This window comes from Odontomachus brunneus, unplaced genomic scaffold, assembly GCF_010583005.1.
Source record: "Odontomachus brunneus isolate Ranch 3 - 2012 unplaced genomic scaffold, Obru_v1 Obru_scaffold_036, whole genome shotgun sequence".
In the NCBI taxonomy this organism is placed as follows: domain Eukaryota; kingdom Metazoa; phylum Arthropoda; class Insecta; order Hymenoptera; family Formicidae; genus Odontomachus; species Odontomachus brunneus.
Window position 1 is genome coordinate 1,689,859 of NW_022639486.1, and position 26,153 is coordinate 1,716,011.

General features: G+C 43.7%; 1 protein-coding gene across 8 annotated transcripts in view; it reads left to right on the forward strand.

Annotated features, from left to right (window-relative positions):
* The window catches only part of LOC116843894 (neuronal acetylcholine receptor subunit alpha-7-like), a 225,540-nt gene that overhangs the window by 149,400 nt on the left and 49,987 nt on the right, over positions 1-26,153 (forward strand). For all 8 annotated transcript variants that reach the window (XM_032814786.1, XM_032814782.1, XM_032814788.1 and 5 more), the window contains one exon: positions 22,322-22,431. In XM_032814786.1, the coding sequence (XP_032670677.1) occupies positions 22,340-22,431 (92 nt within the window). In that variant the 5' untranslated portion in view covers positions 22,322-22,339. The remainder of the gene's footprint in view (positions 1-22,321; positions 22,432-26,153) is intronic.

The following is a 26,153-nucleotide window of genomic DNA, read 5'->3' on the forward strand; positions in this document are numbered from 1 at the left end:
GAGAGAGAGAGAGAGAGAGAGAGAGAGAGAGAGAGAGAGAGAGAGAGAGAGGAGATGGAGGATCGTTTCTCGCCGCCGCGGCTCTCGGCGAAGTCAATTCCCCCACGCGTTCCGGAAAGAGTTAGCGTTAGAGACTGAGAAAGAGAGCAGCATCCCGTCTTTGACCCAAATTCTCGTTCCGAGAATCGCATCGCGATTCTACGGACGAGCGTTTTTGGCTGATTGACAGATCGTACCGCATCGGACGCGCCGCGCCCTTCGACGCAGCTGACAATTCGAACACCGCCGAAAACGAAAGGTCGCGCGATCGTTATGATCCCACGGTAATTTCGCCCAGGACGACCTTAACCTTTTGCTCGCGGCTACGAGTTAATATTCCGGATTCACTCGACGACAAACCTTCTATTAGGTTTATCTCAGCGTAAGCGTCGCCGCTTAATTAACTTTCTAGAGCGCATCGCGCCTTCGTGTTTTCGGCGTCACTTCGGCATCAATTCTACGCCGCGAAGAGCCACAGAGGTCTGCAATGGAATGTAAAGCTCGAATCTTTACGATTCCTCTGGCGATTCTGTTGTCATGCAACCTTTTGAAATTCTTTTCTTTCTTGTCGAGTGCCATCTCTTTTCCCCTAGATCGCCGCTACGATGTCCGGCGAGTTTCGCGTCATTGATGTCGCGTCGATGATATTGAAACGCCAGCTTTCTCCGGCTGCGCTATTTAATCTTTCCCTCGTGTCTCATGACACTCGGCCAATGCATACGGGAGTAACACGTTTGACTCGAAAAGCCGATACGTTCGCAAGTATAAATCACGGAGATATTCAAGGAACACTCGACATCCGCGCGTATATCGATGTGACGTCGTACATATTCCGGTAAGCTACGTGTCCTTCGTGCTATCAAGCGCACGTGTGTCGAATGTAAGAAGCGAGTGCCGAAATGAAATTTATCCGTCGTGCGAAGAATGGCGCGAGTAACTTCATTCTTGAATGCTGAGGACGCAAAGAATATTGCATCCTTTCGGCGTGTCAAAATGCGCTCGAACGTGTTTCGCGTTTTCGCGCGACTGAGACAACGGGCGGAAGAAACAAGTGCGACAATATTCGATAATTTCCGATTCAGCGGCTTTTGCGTAACGCCGCCGCGAAATAAACGCAAGCAATGTCGATTTAATGATAATGACTAGTGCGATGTGTGCTTGTTCGTGCGTTTCGCGCGCAAATGTTACGAACACACGTGGCATTAGCAATTACCGCCGGCGGAAATTATTAACTTAATCTTTGCAGGTCGTTCATTAAATCACGGGCGGCGCGCGATATTCCATTTTTCCCGAACCTGCTGTCGCGGCAGGCGGCGTGACCGTTTCCTCTTGTCGCATATAAATTGGGAACATACGAGATGGCGATTAAAAAGTTCTATTTATATGTCGGTCCACCCTACATTTTTACGAACGATTACGCTCAATATTCGTGCCGAGACTCGTAAAGCAATTCCGTTCGATTCGCCGTGGCCGACATGGCGTGTTTTATTAACATTTGCTTTGCAAAGTGAAACAACGGATTAATTTACTTGCGTAAAGTACGCGGGCCGTATTTTATATTAATAGAAACAGTCGGTGACACTCCGACGTGTGTGTCACACCGACGATTGTTCTGTGACATTCAATTTACCTTTTTCATACATCGTCTTTTCGTGATCGTTGTATCGATCGCAAATTAATATTGCGTATTACATCGCGTACATACACCGGCAATTACTATTTAATACCTGGAATATTACCGAATCAGAGTTGTACACATTTCCGGTCAGCGATTTGTTCCACCGATTATCTCGCGTTAACCTATCGACGCGTTAACCTCCGCCGCCTCGTTGTCGTTCTTTTCTCTCACATCGGGCCAAGTCGACTCCGGGATGATCGACGCTAAAATTTATGTAAAGACCAGGAGTGAGCGAGAGAGTGAGTGACTCTCGCGGAAGGAAATGCATCGCGAACCGGCGCGGGGAGAGACGGCGTGGCGCATAAAGTTTCGTTACTTCAGTTTCATCGTCACTTCGCGCGCTCGCCGGGAGAGACGCGAGAAGGAAATGCATTTACATAATTTTCGCCCGGGCTGATGGAACGGGGAATGCAGCGCGAGAAGGGCGCAGGGTGATACCGCAAGCCGCCGGCAACCAGCACGTGCGAAATGCACAAATAGCGCGAGCGCAACACGTACGTACCGGGTGTCTCGTAATTCGCACATTCACGCGCACGGCTATCCCGAGGTGCCCGGTAATTTCTTCCGATGGACGGCTGATAGTTGGGTGTGCGCGCACACGAAACCGGCGGAATGGCTGCCTGGGGATTCCGTGGACTCCGGATAATGGAGATACCGTGTTCGGATCATTTAGGTATCCTCCTACGGACGATATAGCGTATTTAGGAAGGTGGAGCGCCCGCCATGCGCGAGGATTACCACGTAGGATTACCACGTGGAATTTTCTCGGGATCTCGGCCTGAGATCTCTCCCGCCTCTTGCGCGTGTGCGCCGGAATTACGATGTACTTTTCTCTCCTCTTTTCCAGAGTTAGTTGGACGATCGTTCACCGAGTTAGCGTCGCTTCGCGTCGATCGAGGGGTCTCTTTCTTAATATCCATTCGGTGTTTACATTATCCGTAAGCGGGTTCCTCGTATGCGCGCCAGACTTCCGTCTTGCGAGTTCCATTACCGTTGTGTGCGCGAACGATAAATCACGCGGGACGAAAATAATGTATAGGTGCGCGTTCGTACAGCGGGGGAAGTTGCCGGGCGGGCTGTGTGCTTTACTACGTGCTAAGGGTGGAAACCAGTGAAGCTCGCGCGACATAAAATATAAAACTTCATGCTATCCAGGACGATGCGCGTTATGTGTGAGTGCATCGGTGTACGAATCGAGCCCGAAACTAACGGTGACTGATGTGACTTGGTCCAGACGCCGGGTCGCGCGATTCTTCATCCCTCGTGTTGTAAGCCGCGTGTCGAAGACGATCTTATTTAACGCTCTTTCCAAAATTACGAAAAATATTTGTTAATACAGGTAAGCAGGAAGCTTTTATACGACTCTGAAGAGTGCTAGGAAACTCTCGATTCAGCTCTTTTTAATCCTTTGCGGTCTTCTTGTCAAATTTGTCTCATTGTATTTCATTTCAATCGATCTTATAAACGAATCTTTTAATGCCCTGAATTAGTTGATGTAACACAATAAATGTGTTATATTAACTATACACATTACTATCGCACAAACTAAAATGGAGCTATCAATGTTGCTTACAACCCAATACTTCTAGTTATGTCCACTATATCTTTCTTTTCCGTGTAATTCTCTAAAGAGAATCTCTCTCGGCAGAGTTAATAGATTTAATGGAATCAAAAAGGTCGGTGTAGAGGTTTCAGAGTGCCAAAGTAGATGTTAAATGGAATATTGAGGTCGAAAGTAGGATCAGAATTTCGACTCAGTATATTTACACTCTATGTAAATATATTGCTACATTGTTGTTGCGTTAATTGGATGCCGAGATATTCAAGTGAAAGCAAAGCACACGGAATTCCTACGGAAATACGCCAAAAATAGATGATACCGCAAAGAATTAAGGAATCTATTAGTTTGAGCGCGTTTAATGTAACGTACGTACACATTTCGTATTTGTCAACAATTTTCGACTCGACCGTGGTTCGACGAGTCTTCTAGAGTGCCTCTTCAAGGTAGACAGAATCCCATCTTGCGCGAAGGAGTCTACGATCGCGACGGAGCCCTCCGAATCTGGAAGAGAGTGGAACACTCGAGCAGGTAGAACACTGACGTTCTCCGCGAGCTTTGGCGAGCTTTAATGAGCTAGCCGGTATTATAAGTGAACTCCGGTATTCGGAGTTGACCGTGCCGTTCCCCTTTCTCTCTTTCTCTCTTTCTCTTCTTCTTTTCCATTCGCAGCGGGCAGTTTCTTTTTGCTCTTAGATCCTCGTGTATCGCGCGATGCTTTTTTCATCCTCTATCTTCCGCGTTGCCGTGCCGTTTCGCGATTCCTTCACGCTTTATACGTGCTCTCTTAGAGAAGAGTTTATCCACTCGGCACATCCCACTTGGGATCCGCGAACGCGGAAAGAAATGATTTACGTACACGCGAATTGGCGGTATACAAATTTGTATTTGAGTTATGGTGTTGCATCTCGTGCTTTATTTGCGGATTATAATCGCTAAGAAAACCGCGCGCGCGGTTCTTCGTTTCAATTCTTTATTTCGACAGAACGCGACGGGTTTCATAGGGATGACGTCACCTGGATCAAGCGAGCTTGATTCCTGTATTTGCTCTCTATACATATCAAATATTTGAAATTGGGAGATTGGAATCAGATCGAAAAAAAGCGAGATCGCGAGTGTGATGAAGCGCGCACGTCTGCGATGCTTCTTCGATGAAATGAAACAATCTCCCAAAAACGAGAGATAGATTAAAAAACCTAACGACTAGCGAAAACAATTTTGCCTAAAATTTCCTGATGCGCGAGTGTGTCGTGAAAAAAAATGAAGCGCAGGCGGCGACAGCTTGCGTTTCGCGCGGCAGTTTGCGGCTGACCTTTTTAGGTACGAAACTTTTAGCGACGAATTTCAAATAAAGGTTAAAAAGGCACAGGGAGGCGATTCGCGATAAGCTTTTCGATTAAAGTTCGATTTAGCCATTAACGGGCGCACTCCACACCTGAAAGCTCGAACCGTAAATAACGCGCCGGCCGCGGTGTTTATCGAGTAAACTTTGTAGTGTCTTAATTAAGCGCGCTAAATTACAGCTTCTTGCGTGTCCGATTACGAAGAACTCTCCCGGCGGTGACGGCGCGCGAGCGCCGATATTTATCCGTTAGATATATAATTGCTCAATTAGGCGTGCGATAAGAGATAGAGAGCGATCGACCGACGTCCAATTTCACGCCGTTTTAATCCTCAACATCGCCGCGACACCTCTCTGGCGTCTTATCTGCCCCTCGCTCAAGAGCGGGCGCTGCTGAGGAACTGTTTATGAAAAGGGCGTAATATCGTTATCGAGAGGTTGCACCGTCGCGGGCGCGCTGTTAAAGAACGGCGATACGATGCGGGCCGTTCTCAATAGCTCGTGCATACTGATTAGAAATGGATTTCCGTTGCCATGTAAATGCAGCTGTCGAGCCAGCGGATCGCTCGCGAGATGTTACAATATCCGACGGGACGTTGTTTGCGTTTCGCTGAGGGCCTCCTGATGTGGAAAGAGAGCTAGGGAAGGGAGGGGGGAGGAGCGGGCGAGAAGGGGAAGGAGGCTCTGGTCGTATATCTAAAGGGAAATGCCAATACCATCCGGGTCGTTTCGATCGGAGTTTTATGAATTGCGAGCGATCGTCACGCGTATCGACTTACTTTTAATTCCGCCATCGCCTTAATCAATACGCGCGCCGTGCATCGTCGCGAAATTAATTTGCAGCGTTCACGGTATTGGTGCGCCGCTTTAATTGCGCCTCCGCGCCGCGTGCCTTCATATCGGCGGCAAAAAAGGGGCAAAAAACCAAAGTAGGAGGAGGAGGAGAGAACACTTGATATTAAAAGGCGTATATGCGCGCGTCTATTATTGAATCGTCAATTAGGTCGCCGTAAAATTCATTTCAGAGGCCGGGGCGCTTTTTATCTCTGGGAAATAGAGAAGAAAGGCGAAACAAAGACCGCGCTACGATTAACTTAACAAACCGCTCGATTGTTGTTCATATTACCGACGTATGTTGTGCCGAGATATACGCGCGTTAACAGATTATCAATTACTTGCTGTTGCAAGGCGAAATTGTTTAGAAATTTGACGCGCAATGTCCTCTTGTGCAGTTTACGAAACAAGACCGAGGTAATACCGACAAAACTCACGACGAAACGATTCGTGCGAATTTGCGCGTCGATACTTGTTATTCATGCTTCATCTATCAATATTTACACGGACCCGTATACTATAAGTACTTAAAATCCCAAGTCAATCGCGCACGCAAATTTCCCGAGCGACATATAAATCAGCGGGGAATCCCTGCTAAATACGAAAATCTTAAACCCGCCTTTATGCATTCTTCTCTCTTTGTACCGCGGATAGTAAGTGTAACAGGATTTCCACCTAAGGGGATTAAGACTGAATAAAGATCAAAGATATAGATCCCAGAAAGTTTAATGGTTAGATTGTCCTTTAAATGAAAGATTAAAGCTCCGTTTCCAATTTCGACTCCCTGCGGCTCTCTGGAATTCCAATATTCAATTTGATTTAGTAAGATCAAACGAGGTACTCCGACTAGTGCTATTTCAACGCGATACCACTAAGATGTGCATGTAACACAGACAGATAGACAGACACACACACACATCCTCAATTTACTCGTATGATTATAATTTGCATCAGTTATCGATATGCACATTACCATCTTGTATGCATAATACAGTCGTGATATATTCGTGACAGTTTTTTCGCGAGGATGTTGAATTATCTGACAATCTCTTCTTCCTCGCCAGTTGCTCGCCGATTTATCCGCACTGATCGCGCCGAGTACGCGGCATTTCCCGTAGTTTTCTCCAAATTACGCTCGTCCTTTCGCCTCTTCGCGTCCCGCCGCTTTACTTTCGCCGGCACAAAAGCATATTAATTACAGCGCGAGCGCGGCTCCTCTCGTTATTCATCCGCAATTAGCCATTCCTCCGTCGACGAGACCGCTCTCTTGGCGGAGACATTTCCGCGCTCGGACAATGGACGCGCATACGTTTCCTCAAATTCCTGTGCAAATCCACAGTCGCTGGAAACGGCGCTTCGTCTGTTTCTCCGTCACAAGCTTTGAGCTCGCCGAGCTCGACCTGCGAGCGGAATATTTGCCGAAGTCGGCAGCACGCTCAGTTATACTGTATTCCGGCTAGCCTATGCTCCCCACACGCGAACAATTTCAATTATCTTTTGTGCAGAATTCGCGAGTAACAATCTGGCGAGGTCCCTAAAAAAAGCGCATCGGAAAGGAGGAAACAAATTCTCTGAAAAGAACCAACAATTTTCCAGCCGGGACTTTAAAGACGGCGATCTGTCTCCGCGAAAGTACCTACTCGTGCCGTGCGCTGCTACCGCGTTCAATTAGGATATTTTCCGATGCCGTTGTTGTGACTCTCGTACTTTTAGATAAAAGAGACGTTATTTTTTCTCCTTTTTCTTCTGTCTTTATTTTCCAATGAAAGCACAACAACGCGTAGCACCAAGTCAAAATAGAAGAGGACGAGAAAAGTTCACGAAACAGTTTGGCCGCATTGAAATTCGCTTCTTTTTTGTAGTTCGTGATGGAACAACCGCCGCGGATATACCCATTAATACATTGAACCAGTCTAAATTGACCGTCGATTACGTTTCATTGTGCCAGTTTGCAAATTTAATACGCGCGCGCGCTCATGCGAGACGCGGGAGCGAGGCGGATATTTTTAACGACACACGTGACTTGTACACATACACATGCACATACACTCGCGGTATAAAATATTGAGAAACATATCGCGCAAGCGGCGACGTGATGTTTCATTTTTTCTTGAATAGTGATTTAACTTTTGCGCGACGCGCATTTTGTCACATTCGCCACATTTTAAGAAATTGGAGAAACTGTTATTTCTTCTTGAAAGAATGCGACATTTTAGGGATTCGCGTTCTCGCGCGCAATCGAGAACGAATTAAGCAACTTTTCAAGAGTTAGGTTGCCTCTTCGAAGGGTTCTCGTTTAGAAGCTTGCGATGCAACAGCATACTTTATGCGAGGTATGAATTATTTAGATTTCACATAGCCGTGGCTGAATAAATTGGATCGGCGACGACGTAGGCGCTCGTAAATATTTTCTCGACGCGCTTAAAAGTGCTTCTAAGTGCGCGCAAGTGCTTAAGTGTACGCATAATTTGCGAATCATTATGCGTACCATAAATGGAGCGTAAATCGTGTTCTGCTGCGAATAATGATCTCAATTTGTCGCGCACTGACACCTTCTCCCGCGAGACAATGTTCTAATTGTACGTTGTGTTTCATTTAATATACAGGAGAGGGGGAGAGAGAGAGAGAGAGAACGCCTCTCGAATTCACAGTTTGTGACTTCCGTCGAATGCAATTAAAGAGTTAACTTTGATTAATTACGTTGCTCAGTCAATTATTTGCTTCTCATTATCTCGTATTGTTACGTCGCAATGAAGTGGATCGATGGAAGAAAAAAGCGGCGTTATACGCGAGTATCAAAAGCGGTTCATTAAAGAGCGACGAAAAAAATAAATTTCGTTTTCTCGTCCCTCTTTCTCTCTCATTCCTTTCTCTCTCTTTTGCGAGTTACTCTCTTACATCGGCTAACGAACTAAAGGACGAAGGAAGAGAGATACGGGCGGAGTAAAATACGAATCTAGAAAGGTAATTAGTCGTGAAAGCACGTTTGCGCGAAGGATCAAAATGCAAGTTTCGCAATAGAAAATCGCTTTCAGTCGTCCCAGCTGGATTTTCCTCATTGAGGTTACTGGCGGTTACCTCCGTTTATTATTTCTTGCAAATTTGGCGAATCGAGATAAAACATGTTAATACGTCTCGCTCGCGTTTTGGAGGTAAGATTCGCGGAGCTTTAAATTCGTAAAACCGCTAATTGCCGCGTCAAAGACACTCAAAGAGCGATATTTCGTCGCTCGTAGAAGAAAGAGCGTGGTGTCGTCGAAATAATACGGATCGACAAAACGCGAGGATATCGCGAAATCAGCAGTCGTGATAATATCTGCGCTTATCAAAACGCGAGCGATTAAATAGAAAGGGATTATAGCACGATCCTCGTAGCGTTAATGCGAACACGAGTCTGAACTTTACTCACATCGGAACATATACGCGTTTGTGAAATTTGCACGGATCACGCGGCTCCCGGAAGCGAACGGAAACGTTGATTACAGCGTTATCGCGGCGGTCACAGTTACATGTAGCGGCCGGGCTACTATCGCGGATCCACCTCGTGTGTTCGGCGGAGCAGGAAGGGCCTCCTTACACGAGGGTGTCGTTTTCCGATAAATTCAGGTCGCCCGAGTAATCGGGAGTGCATTAATTGGCTCTCGTCGAGAATTGAGTTACGCCGTCCGTCGGCTGCTGCTCGCTCGCACCTCTCGATCAAAAGGCAACGATGTGTTGTAGAGCTGCGGGTGTAAAATCACACCGACCTCGGCCGGTGCAAACTTACTCATTGTCGCGATCTGTGTGCGATACGTGTGCGTGAGTCTCTCTTTCTCTCATCTCTCTCTCTCTCTCTCTCTCTCTCTCTCTCTCTCTCTCTCTCTCTCTCTATCTACTCCTCTCTGATTAACCTAACCTAACGCGCGAATTGCCGAATCAAACGGCAGCGAAATCGAATCGCGCAAAATCGCGCGCTGAGCAATGTCCTCCGACGTGTGGGTGGATAAATAAGCAGAGAGCTTTTACGGCGCGGACCAACCGTACCGGTTGACGGGAAAGCGCGCGCTGGGCCACGCTCTATCTCTGGCTCTCTCGACGGGGAATTACACGGAGTACGTATTCAGGTGACTCTCGAAATGTTTGATATCGCGACGCGGAGCCAAATAGAACATGAACCATTCGATCCTAGCGAATCCCGCAGCCATTCGTCAAGGTCTAAACTTTGACAAGCTGTAAACGGGGGCCGCGAAGTCGCTCGATCTTCTACGTGCCAGGCTCGATTTCACTTTGCCGTGCTTTATATCGGTCCCGCGTTACTCAGCGTTTTTATGAGCCTCCGTTTCCTTTCGTCGTCCCTTTCTGAGCGTCTTTTGCGCTCACGGGAGCGCGTTCGTATGCTTCTCATCGCACGAGTCGCTGCTTCCGTTCGCTCGTGTATGCGGATCGAATCGCTCGTCTTGATTGCTCTCCGAATAACCGCTTCGTTGTTCATGTGATGGCGAGGCTTTTTGTAAGCGCACGCGAGGGACGTAAAAAGGATCTAATAAAGCTTTTTCTTCTCACTCGCGCTCCGATGACATGAACGAGCGCGGACACACAGGTATATACGTATGAACGGGTTTTGCCGCTTTAGATATACGAGAAATGACGGTGGGTCGTGCAACTTCGTGGACATTAACTCCAGACTGCTGCGATTAAATTTAGACAACAGTTTTGTTGCATACCGCAACGCTGTTGGTGCAAACTCGATAAATGAGAATGCTTTATAGAGTATGTTAATAACAATCGAGCTGCGTTTGTGCTCCTCGAGTCAAAATTCTAGTTACGCATTGACCCTGCAAACTTCACCAAACTCGAAACATCAATGGAAAATTACGACACTACGCGAGCTATTGTCCTTTGATGCTTAGAAATTTAATTGCTTACCGTCATTTTTGTTGAGGCTTAAAAAGAAACTTATTTAAGAATTATTTAATATTCTCTCGACCATCTCAATAGTCTAATTGCATTTAATCTTTATTTCTAATTTCCACGAACAATATATTAATTATGCAATAATATGTAATTATGATTTGTATCCCGAGTTGAATGTCATGTGCTTCATCAGTTTGTTTCTTACTTATTAATTGTGTAACTTATTTAACTGCGAGTCATTTTTCAAGATGGGATAATAGCCGGTATAGTGTTGCGTCTTGAGATACTCGCTACTGATCTCTCAAGAACGACGGAATTTGCAAGATTAGTATCGAACGGAAATTTTGACTCGGATGGCTCCGCAGCGAAAATCCTGCGGATAATGCGACACTTCGGCCGACCCAGTTCCATTCGTGCTGATCGCGATAAATGCGCACACCCTGTACGCCCGGTGCATCTGTACACGTTATGCGCTAAGGCGAGTGGCGGCGTATTTACCGTCGGGGCAAATATACGATACGTGCCCCGCGAACGTGATTAAGGTGCCGTCGTGGCTTTCGGGCCCTGCACGTTACCTTCGTAAATACACTTTTCTGTTTGCCCGACTAATCTACCGCGGTTGCAAACGCGCACGTGAGCGTTCGGCTGACGTACGCTGACGTTGCGAATTTCGAGGAAAGAGCAACGACGACATCGGGATTAACTTTAAAAATATCCGGTCTGTGCATGTATGTACACGTGCAGTAAGAGCGGAGAATGAAGGATAGATGAGGAAACCAAGTTCACGCGTGTGAGAATTAAGATGATACTGGAGTCGATGAAAATTATCAAGCTCGAAACTTATCGAGCTCGAAACTTATCGAGCTCGAAAATTATCAAGCTCGAAACTTATCGAGCAGAGACGATCATCATTAGCACAATCACGCTATCCATTTAGTATTTCTTGTACATATAGAACTTACATAAATGCATGTCACTTTATCTACTATATTCAGTGGAAAACCTAATCACACATGTGTAGAAATCTTTCTGCAAACTTTTCCAATAAGCTTCTGAATTCTGATGCGAAAGTACAGCAATGTTCTTTACAATTTTTCTGTTTTGAGCATCCACATATTTTCGGTATGTACAAGCTACGGAACTTTCGGATTAAGCAAATATTACGCTAACTGACAGCTTTTACATTTAAAACCTTTTTCCGTTTTTGTCGTAGTATTGAGCAATATTCCTATTTATTTCTAGATATTTTCATTGTGTAAGAGCATTTGTAATTATGTACAACCAATACGACGTAAGCTTTGCAGAAAAATGTCAGTATTCCGTCGGTAAAGTTCTCAGCTTTAGCATCTCCTTAATCCAAAAGATGTAATACACCTGGAATCGTTGCTTGATTTTTGGTTCCTGCCTATATTTTTTTTATATGGTTTTTGTTGTATCGTCTTTTCTCTTTGCCACTTGCTGCCGGCTTTGTTATTCATTTCTCGCTTCTTGGCGTTGCTGACAATAAAGCGACTTTTCCGCGCTGCTTTAATTAAGCGGCAATGACAGGCAGATATAGTGCGCGTTCGGGGCCTCCCGAGTATTAAAATTAAAATATATACTTAATTATACTTAATTACTCGCGACTCTTTAGCTTTACTGAATTAGATGGGGAAGGGAGTGGTCGACGTTTCGTCATAATGCCGGCGCCGACAATTATTAAAAGCTGCGTATGATCCCAAACGGAAATAAACATGATAGGACGCGCGTTGCTGGCACGTAAATAACGGTTGGCTGACTATTCTTTTGCACAATTAATTAGCAACCGCGTCGAGCGAAACTCCGTGGTTGTTCTGTAATGAAGCATTTTATTAATGTTGCTTGATATACAAATAGATAAATAAAGAGGGAGTAGAGTAGAGTAGAATAGACTAGAGTTTATTTACTCGGGGATAAGACCTATTCGGACATACAATAATTATATAAACAAATAAGTAGTTTCATATAGATGAATACATAAGTGAGTTTAGTTCAATCTTATATGAAGTATATAATACAAAACAAGAAAAAGAAAACCGTATAAAAAGGAAAAAAACAATGATATATGAAATAAAATAAAAATTAAGAACTAGACATAAACAAGTGTTAATTTTATCAATAAGAGGCAATCTTTAGCAACTACGATAATATAGTATCAAAAACTTGAAGAAAGAAAGAAAAAGAGAGGCAGAAAGATGGAAATTCTACTGTTATATTATTTATGAACCGGTCTCAATGACTACGTGATAAACGAGCGGCGTTAACGTCATTTCGTTGTAATGTAACGTTATCGAGGAATGCTTTTGTATGTGTCACGGGATAAGAGAGGAGATGTCCCTTATGATATGTGCTTCTCGTTTCACAGTATTTTCTCGTCGTCTTACTCGGCCGCGTATATCTTCACTACAATTTTTCCCGCTTTATCTACTCCTCGCCTTACCGCCATTTGCATCTCATTGCATATTTTTTAATACACACACCTTCTGCTTCCGCTTTGTCGTGTATCTCGTCTCCCCTACATCGCCGTTACTCCTATTAAATAAATTCGTCTCGTATAATCTTTGTCATGTAGCTACATTCTCTTCTGGATGGAATCCTTTTCACCTGCAATTTCGTTGTATCGCTTCCATTTTGGAGGAACGATCTGTGATTGTATGACATTTGACATAGCTTTCTAGCGCGTTTCAGTTCCATGCAATACTCCGGAAAATAACACACACATTGTACTTACTCGCAGTTTTATTTCCGGACATAACCTTGTTCGCGAGATGTCCCGATTATTTTCAGATTTTATACTACAAAGTGCATCCTAATTTTTCTTTTCTCCCGCGGAAGATACAATTAAGGCAGCGACGATATCAGAGAGATAATAGAGGCCGAACTCCGGTACAGCGTAGGGTTACGTGCTCGAGGGAGGAGAGAACTTGGCGCTTCGTTTGTCAAGCGTGGCTTGAATTTCAGCGTCTCGTTAAATTAAATCCACGTCCGAGGGGAAACCTCGATGGATAGGCAGGGCATCGGATAAAAGTCCTCGTTTCCCCGAGGGCGACTCGCGCCGAAATAGTTGCGCCGTGGTAAATTGTCGTCGACCTGGTAACGGATTACAATCGCCTGCTAACAGAATATGAGGACGGAATAAGAACGGGCGTGCAGGCGGGTTGCCGCGTTCTCTCTAAGCTGCTTTTCGTCACTCCCGCTCCTTTTGTGACCCTCTCCTTTGATGATAATTGGAGTTTGCAGCATCAGGCTATTTTACACGATCACCGCTCTAATGAAGTGTCATTATTCTCTTAAAGTGAATCAGTGAATAGTCACTGATATCAGTTATGAGTATAGCACTGAGCACTTTCAGTGCTATACTTATAACTGCAAATCAGTGTATATTCATTGTTTCCAGTGATGTTTGACTGATTCATTTTAAGAGAGTGCATAATACATTCGGCGCGAAGACCTCAGGAGATATAGATTCACATGTTCCCACGCGATTCTTCATGCAATTTCATACGTCTCAATACATCTCAAATTGCATAGAAGCAGCAAGGGGAGAAGGGAATGTCCGAGTTTTCCAAGTTTCCTATGTTCGTGAATCGCGATGTCGCAGTAGACGGGTGTGTGTACGTATAGGTGGCCGCACACAGCGGGCGAATTAAACTACAAAGAGATCTGAAATAAAACTTTCGCGAAGAATAAGCCGGCTCTACATTTCTTCGAGAAGCTCGCCCCCTTTCCCCGGCTTATACCGTTTCTGGTTCACGTCTTTTCGGAGTAACATGTATTACTTTGTACGCCACCGATGTAGAGCGCTGTCAGTTGCAGCGTAACAAGAGCTAGAGTCTCCCCTTAATAAAAGTGCCACGATGCGAACTCATATCACAGTGCCGTGTTCACGCATCCCCGACGTCTTGTAACGTAACGTTCTCTCCTCCATCATCATCCCCCGGCGTTCGCCGGCTGCACAAACTTTGAGAGACGCCGTAATTGCGTCCCTCGCAAAGAGAATGAAGACTTACTATTAGTTGCAAAGTCGACGATCCGTCTTCGCTCTTAAGGACGCAGCAACAAAGCGAGATGCTCGAACGAGACGTCGAGTTTCGTTTGGCGAACCGATCCTCACCAAATTGCATTCCGCGATCGTTTTGTTAACGCGGGTAGTTTAATTGAAGCTCTGACAGTGACATGACGTACTTGCTTGAAAATGTTAGTGCCGCGGAAGCTCCGGTTCTCTGCTCGCGATTACTTTGACGAACTCGAGATTGGTCTTCTGTCATAGGAAAGGTTTCGCGTGACCCGTGATTTTTGACATAATTAAATACTAACTCTCTGTTACTGTGCGGCACTAATTTATTCCTCTTTCCAGTGTGACGCTGGATACATATCGAATGGGTTGATATCCGCGTCGCCGACTTTTTAACGATATCAATTTTGGCAGTTCATTTCGTATTGGGGCTTGTCGATATTTCGTGGGAATTATCGTAGCGTTTACTCCGCGAGAGGCTATTTCGTTATCTTCCCGAATACGGCTGCAGCGTAAATACGTGCTGATGGTACGAGAACAGATAGTCGAGATTCAGTTTACAATGCACGTAGACGCTTTAAGAGGTTTCCAGTCGGGGACTCGCACGCGTAGCAATGCGGTCATTAATTCCATTAACATCTTGCGAATTAACTGGGAAGACGATTGTGCTTTCTCTCTCTCTCTCTCTCTCTCTCTCTCTCTCTCTCTCTCTCTCTCTTTCGTGTTTGTACTGTATGCCGTGGATACATAAGCTTGGATAACGGTAGAGCCGAGTATCGTATTCAATACAATGATGTAAATTTTGCGTGAAATTATTTCCGAGAATATATACACACAAGTATTTTGTACGAAGCGTCTTAGAATCAGCGCAAAACGATACTAATCGTAATTTCTCGTCAATTTTGAAGCTGATATCCGCCAAAATCAGTGAAAATATCAACGCAAAAATACCACCAACAGATGTTAAGAAATAAGCCGGTGAAGCCGGATATTTGGTAAATCAATCTTCGAAGTTGCAACATTAACAAACGAATTTTAATCTAAAATCCTGTCGCTAAAATATTCGACACTCACAACCGAAAAAACGTAGAACTGCGATTTCGTCTTCGTCATTCCTCCCTGAAGATTCCCCGTAAGTTTAAACCGTCCGTCAATTCTGAAGCGCCCTGCGGGATATCCAATGATTACGAAGAAGAAAGGGAAGAAAAAGGGACGTTATTCAGTTCATCCCTCCCTCTCCTCCCTGTCGATCTTGACTCGCGAGGGTCGCGCTTCCGAGTGATCTCGTCTCCGAGAAAACGTCGGTCGTTCGTTACTTTAATCGACAACCTTGCCGAACGGGGTAAAACGGAAAGAGGGGTCGTCGTAGACGCGGCGCCGTAGATCGGCCTTCTCGTGACAACTATCGTCGTTCCCGTCCTTCGCCCACCACGAGCTTTATGCGATAAAACGGCGATCGGGATTCCGCGAATCGGAGGCGCGACGGTAATCGAAATTACTCGAATTCTCGATTCGCGAGTTTAAAACGCGGACGCGCGATTAAATCTCTTCGGCGAGATCCTCCCACGCCCTCTCCCGCAAGAATCGCCCCCGCCCTTCGTTGTCGGCTTGATCCTCGGAAATTGTTCGGCTGGCAAAAGAAGTAGCGGATTCCTGGAGGAAAGAATTTGCGATTGGCTGGCGAATTCGATTAAACTCCCTCGTTTGTTTCGGTCCTCCAGCAAAATGTCTCGCCCTGTGTTTTGCCCCGCAGGTGCTGGCGACTACATTTCCGATACGTAATTGTCCTTGCAGAAGGGAGGACGGTGTCGCACTCGCGTCGTGCTCGATTTTTACAGCGCCACCGCGAGCTGGAACACTTTTTGCGTTCTCAAGATGGAGCGCAGCCGTCTTGAGCGGTTGGACCAGTAACGGATGTGGAATCATAAAAGACATTTTGTGTTTATACATCTTCCCCGGCGAGTCTCGCTCCGCGGGCACGCTGTAATCCGCGAAGAAGAAATAAATTTTTATACGAACAGAGTGCGTTGTGATATACGCGGCGTTCCGACTAAAATAAAGTACAGTCTATGTAGAGACATTTTAATAGTAACAATAATAACTTTATTTTAACAAAAAAAGTACTAAAAAACGACGCGACAGTTATAAAGCTGCTAAAATATTTTACTTGAATATAAAGAAAACTAATTAATAATATACGGAGAGAATATTTCTTTTTTCGAATACATTTTTTTCAATTCTACTATGTTTTTAGTAATCTAGAAATAGATAAAATAGATTGTCAGTAAGGTTTAACTTGCTAAGGAACATAGTAAATTTCGCTAGAAACAGCACATTTCAATTCCTAAAATGTAAGTAGCACATATGAAACGAAAGTTTCACAGAGTGAATTGATGTGTAGGATGTTGACTTATTTTCCTCGGTTATAAAATTGTATAGTAATTTTTGCTACAAAATTCTTTCCGTATACTGTAATAAATGAAAATTACAAGAATCATATATTGGAGAGGTTGAGAAAAATATAAATTTCCGCCGCAGAACGAAATGTATGGAGCGAGAACGGTATCCGTGGAGATGGAAGTAGGGCGTTGTAATGCTTCCACCGCGGCATTTTGATACAGTTTTCCGGCCCATCGATGACTAAATTAGTCAATCGTATAACGACAACGGTGACACGATGTTTACATCGTCGCAGCATCGTCCAACGTTAATTTATCGTTGAAAACATGACGCTTTTATGATTTCCGGGATGATGGAGGATCGATTGCGTGTACGGGCGCGCGTATGTTTATTCGAAGAGCGCAATAATTCGATGCACGAGCGCCATATCACAAGTCGCGCGTTTTGCTCTAGGTTCTAGCAGAATTTCATAGCGGGGAGATGAATAATCGATGCTCCAGTCACGCCGTGGGATCGACGAACGTCAAAGATAGCGCGACGGGTATATTTTACGTTTATGAATATCTCAACAGCGGGAATTATCATATGCGCAGGAATATCAGGACGTCGAGACAAGATCGGATTAGTGCAAATCGAGCCGCGTGCGACTACCACTTTTCGTTCGTGTTCGTATATAATTGTCGAGTGCAGCCGCGGAAACGCATACTCGATGGATATTCTTGTCTTTGGCGACAGCGTGAATCTCGTTTTGGACATGCGATTACCGTTCTTCATAAAATACACAAATGTTATTCAGTCGTCGGGCAAACGAACGCGTCAACGTACAAATGCAAATCTGGTGTGCAACAATTATTCAGACGTTTACTTTTGTCACGTGCCGGAGCGAAGACAGAAATATGTCACGCCTGATTGTCGACTGAATATTAAGAACGTATTAACTTGACGAGAGAAAAGGTTTTAGCGAAAAGTTTTTTAATTTAGAGAGTTTGAAAAATCCTTCAGTTATACGAAAGTTACTTGATTTTGCCGGCCGGTACCTCATTCGCCTCTGTAATCGCGTTATTCTCATAAAGCTGATATTAGATAACATTCGTGGACTGCACGTAACTTATTACTTTTATCTCTTTATTATCTATTCACTTTTTCTGCACTGTCGTCTCGTTCTCTCTTTCCTACTCACTCACTCACGCCAGTCATATAACAGCAAAGTCGTTAGACGGAAAACACTTGGTCGTCTCACTGCGCTGTTAGATTTTATGACTTTCCGTCGTTCCTGTCGCTGTCGTTGTCTTACGCTCGTCTTTTATCGAGCTACTCTTGTTTTTTAATGCGATTAATGGAGAATCGATCGTCCGCGAACGATCGCTTTTCTTACGAAGCAATCAGCATTAGTCGCAGATATTATCTTTTGCGATATCTCATCTCTCGTCTTTGGATCGTATCGCTATTATATTTATCGATGACACGAAGAGGGGAAAGGGATTAGAATACGATGAAATATGACGAATAATAAAAAGCGGGAGACAAGGGATAACGAAGGTAAAGAGAATAACACGAGTCTCGTTTTTCCGCGAGTGCTTCCAATCAATAAAGTCAGATCGTCGTCTTTCTTTCTTGTAACAAAAAAAGGGAAGAAAAATACATTCCATTTCCGGAAGCAGAGGTCGTGTTTCAAAAGGCTCGGTCTTGTAAATGGCGTTCGTCCCGGAAAGCCGCTTCCCTTCTCCTATCCGTCCAGAACTCGCGAACTCTCACAGACTCGCGGAATTCCATTCCATTCCGACCCCGTGACTTTTACCACCGTATCCGGTTACTTTTGCATCCGACTCACCGGCTCGCGCTGGCATTACGCATTCTTCCGCGGAGCGTTTGCAAAGTGCGAGACGAGATTGCCGATATTTGTCTCCTGCGCGAAAGACGAACGGATCATTGCTCTCCGCGCTCCGGAATCTCGCATTTCGCTGGAGCACGGCGCGATAAGAGGCGATATCGCGTGTGAAAGGACGAACAGCCGAGGTGGGAGTAGGTCGGCCCTCAGATTGGTTCCCTGAGGAAACGCGTAGAAGAGCTTTGTGCCGCGGTCGTCGGGATGCTCTCTTGGAAGCGAAGGATTTACTTTCAATGGCCGCGGCCGATGACTCAATTAGTTTTTTTCCTGTGGGAAATAAGAACTCGGGGACATTGCATTGAGACAAGAAAACGGAACGGACAAGACTCGAGACGACGTAAACGCGTTCGTGGGACGAAATTTAGAAGGGGCTTTCGGGCAAACACGTAACAAATAAAAATTTCAGGCTTCCGATATGTAAGCTAAGGTTTCCCTTAGGTCAGCGCCTTTCGTACGCATTTTGCTGATTAACAAACGCGACATTTATGCGATGGTCCCGATCAGGCTGATCCTAATCAGCTATCTGTTTTGTATAAAGTTTATCAGACTCTGACAAGTCATTCCACGCAGCATGGCGTCAGGATCTTATTAATAATATAAATTATTACTTGATCAATAATTAGGATCCGCGCTATAACATCACCTTAGACAAATCAGATACGTGATTGACCTGATTAGGACCATGGGATAAATTTCTAGTCAGGTTGCGTATCGAGCGCGGGTTTGTCGAATGAAACTTTTCCAATGTCAATGAGGGCTAAATTAGTGCGGCGGCAGCAATTAGCTGCGTAAGCTTTCCGCGCGCGCGCGAATGATTATACAATAATAACGGCCTACGCGCGGCGACTCCGCAAACCGCCGCGCCGAACCGCGTGCGTGCTCCGTTATTAATTATCTCGCGTTGCACTCCATCAGCAGCTAATCAATCGGGGTCAGTGACTAATCGGCACGAGTGCGACAGCTGAGAAAGCCGGCGACGAAATCAACCGGGCTTACCGCGGGTCGACCTTCGGACGGGCTGGTTATAGCGGTATCAAAAAACATCCTCGAGTCTGCCGTCCTTGTGGAAAACCGGAGGATCTCCTACGGGAAATTTTCTCCTGTATCTTTTTTTTTTCTCTTCTGACTTGCTCGTGTGTAATCCCGTATCTTTACTGACCGTAGCTGTCGGGGTCGAATCGTAAATTCATGGTGAGTTGGGATAAAAAGTTTATGTCGGGATGACAACTTACTGATATTAAAGAAAAATATATTATTGATTAAAAAGATAATTTTCATGATTTCTCTTATGAATTTCCCGAGCAAAAATTGAATCTAGTGATTGTCTAGTAATGACACAGAAAAGTTGGATCTTACATCGCTACTAGCTAGGAATGTAACGTTCACTTCTCCTAGTGGCTGTACCAGAAAAATTATCTAATAGCTAGATACAAAAAAATAACTTGTAACTATAATTGATATAAGTACTAGATAGTTCTGATATCCAATTTCTACTCAGAATTTACCGATGATTTTCTATCTCGTTACTGTGTAATCTTTTTCATCTAGCCACTATCTATGTAATTGGTATAGTTACTAGATAGTCCTGACATTCAAAAGACTAAATAGGAATATTTAGCCAGTCACGAGCTAGTGACTGGCTAGAAAACTTATCTAGTCATTACTAGCTATTAGTCTTGAAATCTGCTCTACTAGATACATTTTTGCTCATATTGTTTAATGTGAGGAACACAAAGTGAATACATGTTAGCAAGTTTGTACAACAGAAATAGTTACTGATAATAAAAGGAAATGTATTGTTGATTAAAAGAATAATATTTACAATCTCTTATGAATTCGTGCGTTTAATACGTTTTATAACGTATGTATAAAGTAAATAGAGTCTCGGCAGCAAAAATAGTTTTCATCTGTAGATGTTCGAATAAGCGAAGGTTAAAGGAAAAATATGAGCGGAATTTAATCGGAAAAGTCCATGGCTAAAAGGGTGAACGTTCAATCGATACATTCTAAAATGCAATTGAGGCATGTGTTTTCTTCGCTTTATTGCTTTGCTCCTTCTTCGATTTTCCAACTTCGCCTCGCGATTCGGAATAATCTTCTCGAAACAATTCAATCAAAAATACACGCATAACGACCTGTTACGGCCGCGCTAGTCGGATCGATCCTGTCTGTCTCATTTCCGTTTCGCCGGGGAAGGACTGCAGATTCAAAGTGAAGAGCCCCCAAACCACGAATACACCCAAGTTCCTAAATCGCTTCGGAGGAGTCACGCAAACTTGCGAGAAAAGTTCGGGAAATGTTCGTGAAAACTGCGAGGAAGAGTATTAGCGGGGCGCCATTATACTCGGTGTCCGGCTAAATGCGCTCTCCGTTGCTGTATCGGCGACATTGAGTTTTGACGTAATGTCGGGTGAAATATTAGCCTAAGTTCGTGTTGAAGAATTATCGACGAGCTTCGGGCTTTGCCGTCGCAAAAAGAACGGTTGAATTTTGTCAGAATCTTCGGATGTGCCAAGAAGTATGACGGGTCTTTTTAGGAACCACCCGAATTACAAACGCGAGAAATAACAAACACAGATTTCAGCAGACATGGCGAGGGTAATGCAGCGTTCTTGTTTGTGAGCAAACGGTGCTCTTTTATATGACTTCGCACCTTGTACATTACAAGAGAAAAAGGACCAGGTTGACGTCTTGTAAAGTTACACGCGTTCGTAAATTCCCGGTACGAGAATTAAGTCGAAAGCTTGTAGTGTTTACCTGACGTGTACGACGCGATATAAAATATTTGCGCGAACGGCATATGTCGACACTTGGCGCTTGAAAAATCGATAGTGTCAACATCGCCTCCGAGAGGACACGATGAGTGATTTTCGGACGTGATTTTGAGGGAGAGTACGTTAGCTTTCGCGTGCCCCGCTGATTGCACGAAATGTTAGCTTTATCTTTAACGCTCATGAAGATTGTCTAATCAGTCCTTTCGTTGACTCGACACAGAGTCTTTTTGAGTGTCGTGTATGCCGTCGTACACGATGGCCAGACATCGTAAAACTTGCAACACAGAAAATGCAAAAACATGTCTCAATCTGTTTGAATTCGCAATTTTTGCTTATTTTGTATCATAACTCGCGTAGAAAATTTATTTGCGATCTAATCGGGATTCGATACCACAAAATGATTATGGGTTGTGGTTAGAAGTGTAATATTTTAAACATGCTATTTTAAGTGAGAAGCTCAAAGTTTTTCCAAAATTCTGTTCTTCATTAGAATTGAATAAGACACATTGACTTTCTAAATAATTTCATTATTCAGTAATACCTTAATAACCAGCAACATCTGCACAAGAGTGCCGAAAATAGGTAGAGTACCGACTCTTGTCGCTTTTCTGTTCCTGAAATATTTCTGTTTCGATTCTAAATAGAGAATTCATGCTTGGCATAGAAATGGAATTCAACTAGTATCATAATGAGATAACCAATTTTTGGACAATTCTAGGCATTCTATGTTGTATCTAGGAAAATCTTGGGAAGTATCTATGCAGGAAGGTATTGACGCATAGTTCATCGTGTTGATTATCTTGTTATCAATAGACGAGATGATATTTCCATACAAGTGAGTGAGTCTATGAGTGACATTGCGTGATTTTCGTTTAATTACAGGAATGGAACGACGTGAACATGAGATGGAACGTCTCGGACTACGGAGGCGTGCGGGACCTCAGAATACCGCCGCATCGACTATGGAAACCCGACGTTCTTATGTACAACAGGTAATGTGAAACTATAATTCGTCATATACGCGTGTCTGTCTCATTTTTCTCCGCGAGCGAGTGTATTCCTGAAATAAAGACCGACGTTATATGCGCGTGACACGCACCCGACTCGGCTCTGCGTTATGAAGGACACGTCGGGACGTTACTGTCACGTGCGCGTCGCGAGATTAGTTTAAAACAAAGTAATTATTTCATTTCCGCACGAATTTCTCGTGGAAGTGGAATTTCTCGAGAAAGTGGCAGTTGACGTTCGCTTTTGATACTCAATAAAGTTGTTATTTGTGAGATTCGATTAACAGTATTTTTATGCGAAATTAGGAAGATCCGTCATGACACTTTCGAGCGTATTTCAAGCTAAACGTAATATATACCGTATATCGCGAATGCATCAACTTCCTTAAACTTTCGTTTACCGAGCTTTCCCGACGAGATTACGGTGACAGTGAAGAAGTCTCTCGATCGACTCTAGCAAGCGTCAGTGATAAATTGAAAAGCGTCAGACATGCGAATCCACGTTTGCCTTTCGACTTCGTATTATGCTGCGCTGAAACGGCGGCCGCCGTTTACAACTATAAAAAAATACATACGTCGTGAGTTTGATCATCGTCCGTTTTAATATCATAATATTTCCAATTGACCTGGGAAAAATGTAATCAACTCGTCGGTGGCGGACGGCCAATTGACGGTAAAAATGTTTCGGCAATTTCACACAACATTGATCTCGTGCGTTAGAATTTGCCGAACGGAATTTAACAAGAATATCACACTGTGACACTGAACTTGCGTATCCTTTTAATTGTTAGTGTTGCGGGAACGTAAATACATGAAATAGTCGATAATCGTCACTCTTCAAGGTAATACTCGCCGGAATAAAGTTTAATTTTAGCATTTGGTTCAATAACTGCGCAAATTGCTGAACACACGCGAAGTTTATTTGTCGCACAACGCAAACGTAGCGCGCGATGAACAAATTTTTAACTAACAGACATATGTTTATTGAAACGTAATATGAAACGTGATATGTCAGAGATTCGTATAGTTTATAATTATGTTTGCCGACGAAGTTAAATAAGCGAAGGAGTATGCGCGAAAATCGATAATATACAGTGTCAGTTAAGAGTTTCAGGTCACTGATAAAAATGTTTGTTAAGAATAATTATCTGGATTGATAATCCGGCTATGTATTCTTGATGAATATTTTTGTCAGTGATTTTAAACTTTTGATTAGTACTGTAATTATGAGACGCTACAACAGAAAGAACTTTGACGTCGCTAATTGAAGTGATCCCAGCTTTCCTACTTAAACTCTTCTCGCGAGAGAAGTATTGTGCGGCGGCATTGAGACCGCCGTTATAATTACGATCATTACGGTAATGCACAATAATGTCTCGCCGATGTCGTCTGTTTAATGCTAAAACCCAACCGGCACCATAATGGCAGCCGTAACGACGCGCTTTATGCATTTTTCGCGGAGTTTCTAACTTTTAATGAAGCGTATTGTCGGCGCAGACCATTGTTCGCGGAAATTCCATGTACATGCTTACGCTGCTAATATGCCGAAATCGCACGTATCGATTATGCAAGCGTGTTTCACATAGTTGGCCTTGCACAGTTGTAACCGCATAATATAATACTGAACTGCGGGATCGGCACGGAACGGTAATGCACGGTTGCGAGATGCGCCACGAGTCAATCAATTAATCAGTTTGTGGTAATTTATTTAAAAAGTCAGGACCCTCACCGCTCCTCGCGGCGCACGACGGTATAAAATGGCGCGAGGCGATCGTTGCATGGAACGAAAAGGATTACATCGCGAAACTCGATCGCGTCTAAACGGGTCGTTTTATTTATCGACCTTCGGTACAAAGCACATATCAATCTCACATGTAATAGCAACGCGCTGAAGAGAGAACGATGTGATCTGCGTAAGAAATCTCGATTTTTCCGATAATAGCATTGGTATCAATTCGTCTTGATTACGATTGCGCATTATTGAGAAATTTCCGTTTGGTAGATATAATTTAATACACGGAAAAAACAATTCCGTTGGCGTAACCGAATTTTCGATTGCTCACGGATCAGACGAAAACTTGGCTGTAGGAACAGAAAAATTTCTTTATTAATTCCTTCTGTATAGTCAATTGTTCTCACAAGTAAATCTATCCAAAAGGTACACTCTGATTTTTTCTAATTTGGCACAAATGTAAAAGCACAAGTATAAAAAATATTTAGGTCATGTTTTTACATTTTGGCTCACTTTGAGTTTCACGAGCAATTTATAGCTTCTTAATGTTCTCACTCTTATCATCAACAAAACTCTTATCAAGTACAACAAAAATGTATAAGAAATAAAATTGAATACAAGATATAGTTAAGTAATTTTAATAAAATTGGCATAGCTGAGACACGAACCATTCTAAATTTCTTTAGCCGAGATTCCAACCGAAATATTTTTAATCTGTGCTAAATTAGTAAAAAATGGTTCTAATCTCGGCCAAACCGAGAAATTATTTGTATAAATAATTTTTTTCAACTCTTCACATGTTTTGTTTAAACATTTTATTATTTATACAAATTATTTAGTCAAATAATTTTACACAAATGATTTCATATTCATAATCAGCAAACCAAAAACGCCTACATCTTGTATTCAATTTTATTTCTTATGCATTTTTGTTGCACTTGTTGATAGGAGTGAGAACATTAAAAAGCTATAAACTGCCCGTGAAACTCAAAGTGGGCCAAAATGAAAAATATAACCTAAATATTTTTTGTACTTCTACATTCGTGTCAAATTAGAAAGAAATCGGAGTGTAATTTTTTGGTAGGTTTACTTGTCAGTTGCTTCAGTCGAATTCTAATATCACTGAATGTTTAGACGAAGATTTTCGGTTGCGACAACAGAAAATATACCGCTTCTGATCATCTAATTTTCAGTTGGGTCCTATTCGGTTGCACCAAATGAGATTTTTTTTCCGTGTAGATCGCAAGAAGCAATTCTAGTGTCGCCGGGGATTGAGGGATATTGCCGATAGTGGCAATATTTTCGTTTAAAATAAGCCATTATTCCGGCTATTATTCTAACATACGAAGTATTGTGGCGAAATTTTCAAGCGAAAGTAACTATTTTCCGCGTGCACGGAACATTGTAATTTACTCTTTGAACAACCACTCACCGCGCTGTTTACGTACTCGCATGTGTGTGTGTGTGTGTGTGTAGGCGCGTATACGTCAATTAGTTAAGCGTCAAGAGTTAGTCACGTGGCAACGTTATCATCAGGGTCCTACCGTTTTTCATTATTTTGTATGCAATCTACTCGCGGGCCGGTGTGTGTGTGTGCGTGAGAAAATTTATAAACGCACCGTACAACGTCCGTCACGTAGTTACGTTTATGTGCCGTACCGGCGTTAACGCGCGAGCATATATGTGTGTGTGTGTGTGGCACAGGTCATCGGGTCAGTTACAAAGACGGCTTGCGCTTGATGTGAGTCTCAAATTGATCGATAAAACAGTGCCGCGTTGAATTATTTTAGAGAGAGCGACGCGCTCGCGCTTTACCATGCTCGCTCGCTCTCGTAGCTCGTGCTGCGAATTATTTATTGCACGAATGGTGAATTCCCGTCATTTAATTCTCGCCATCACGCGCGCTCGCGCGCTGACGAATAACGCGGACCTTCGTTAAAACGACCGGGAAAAAAGTAAACGACGGGAGAACGCG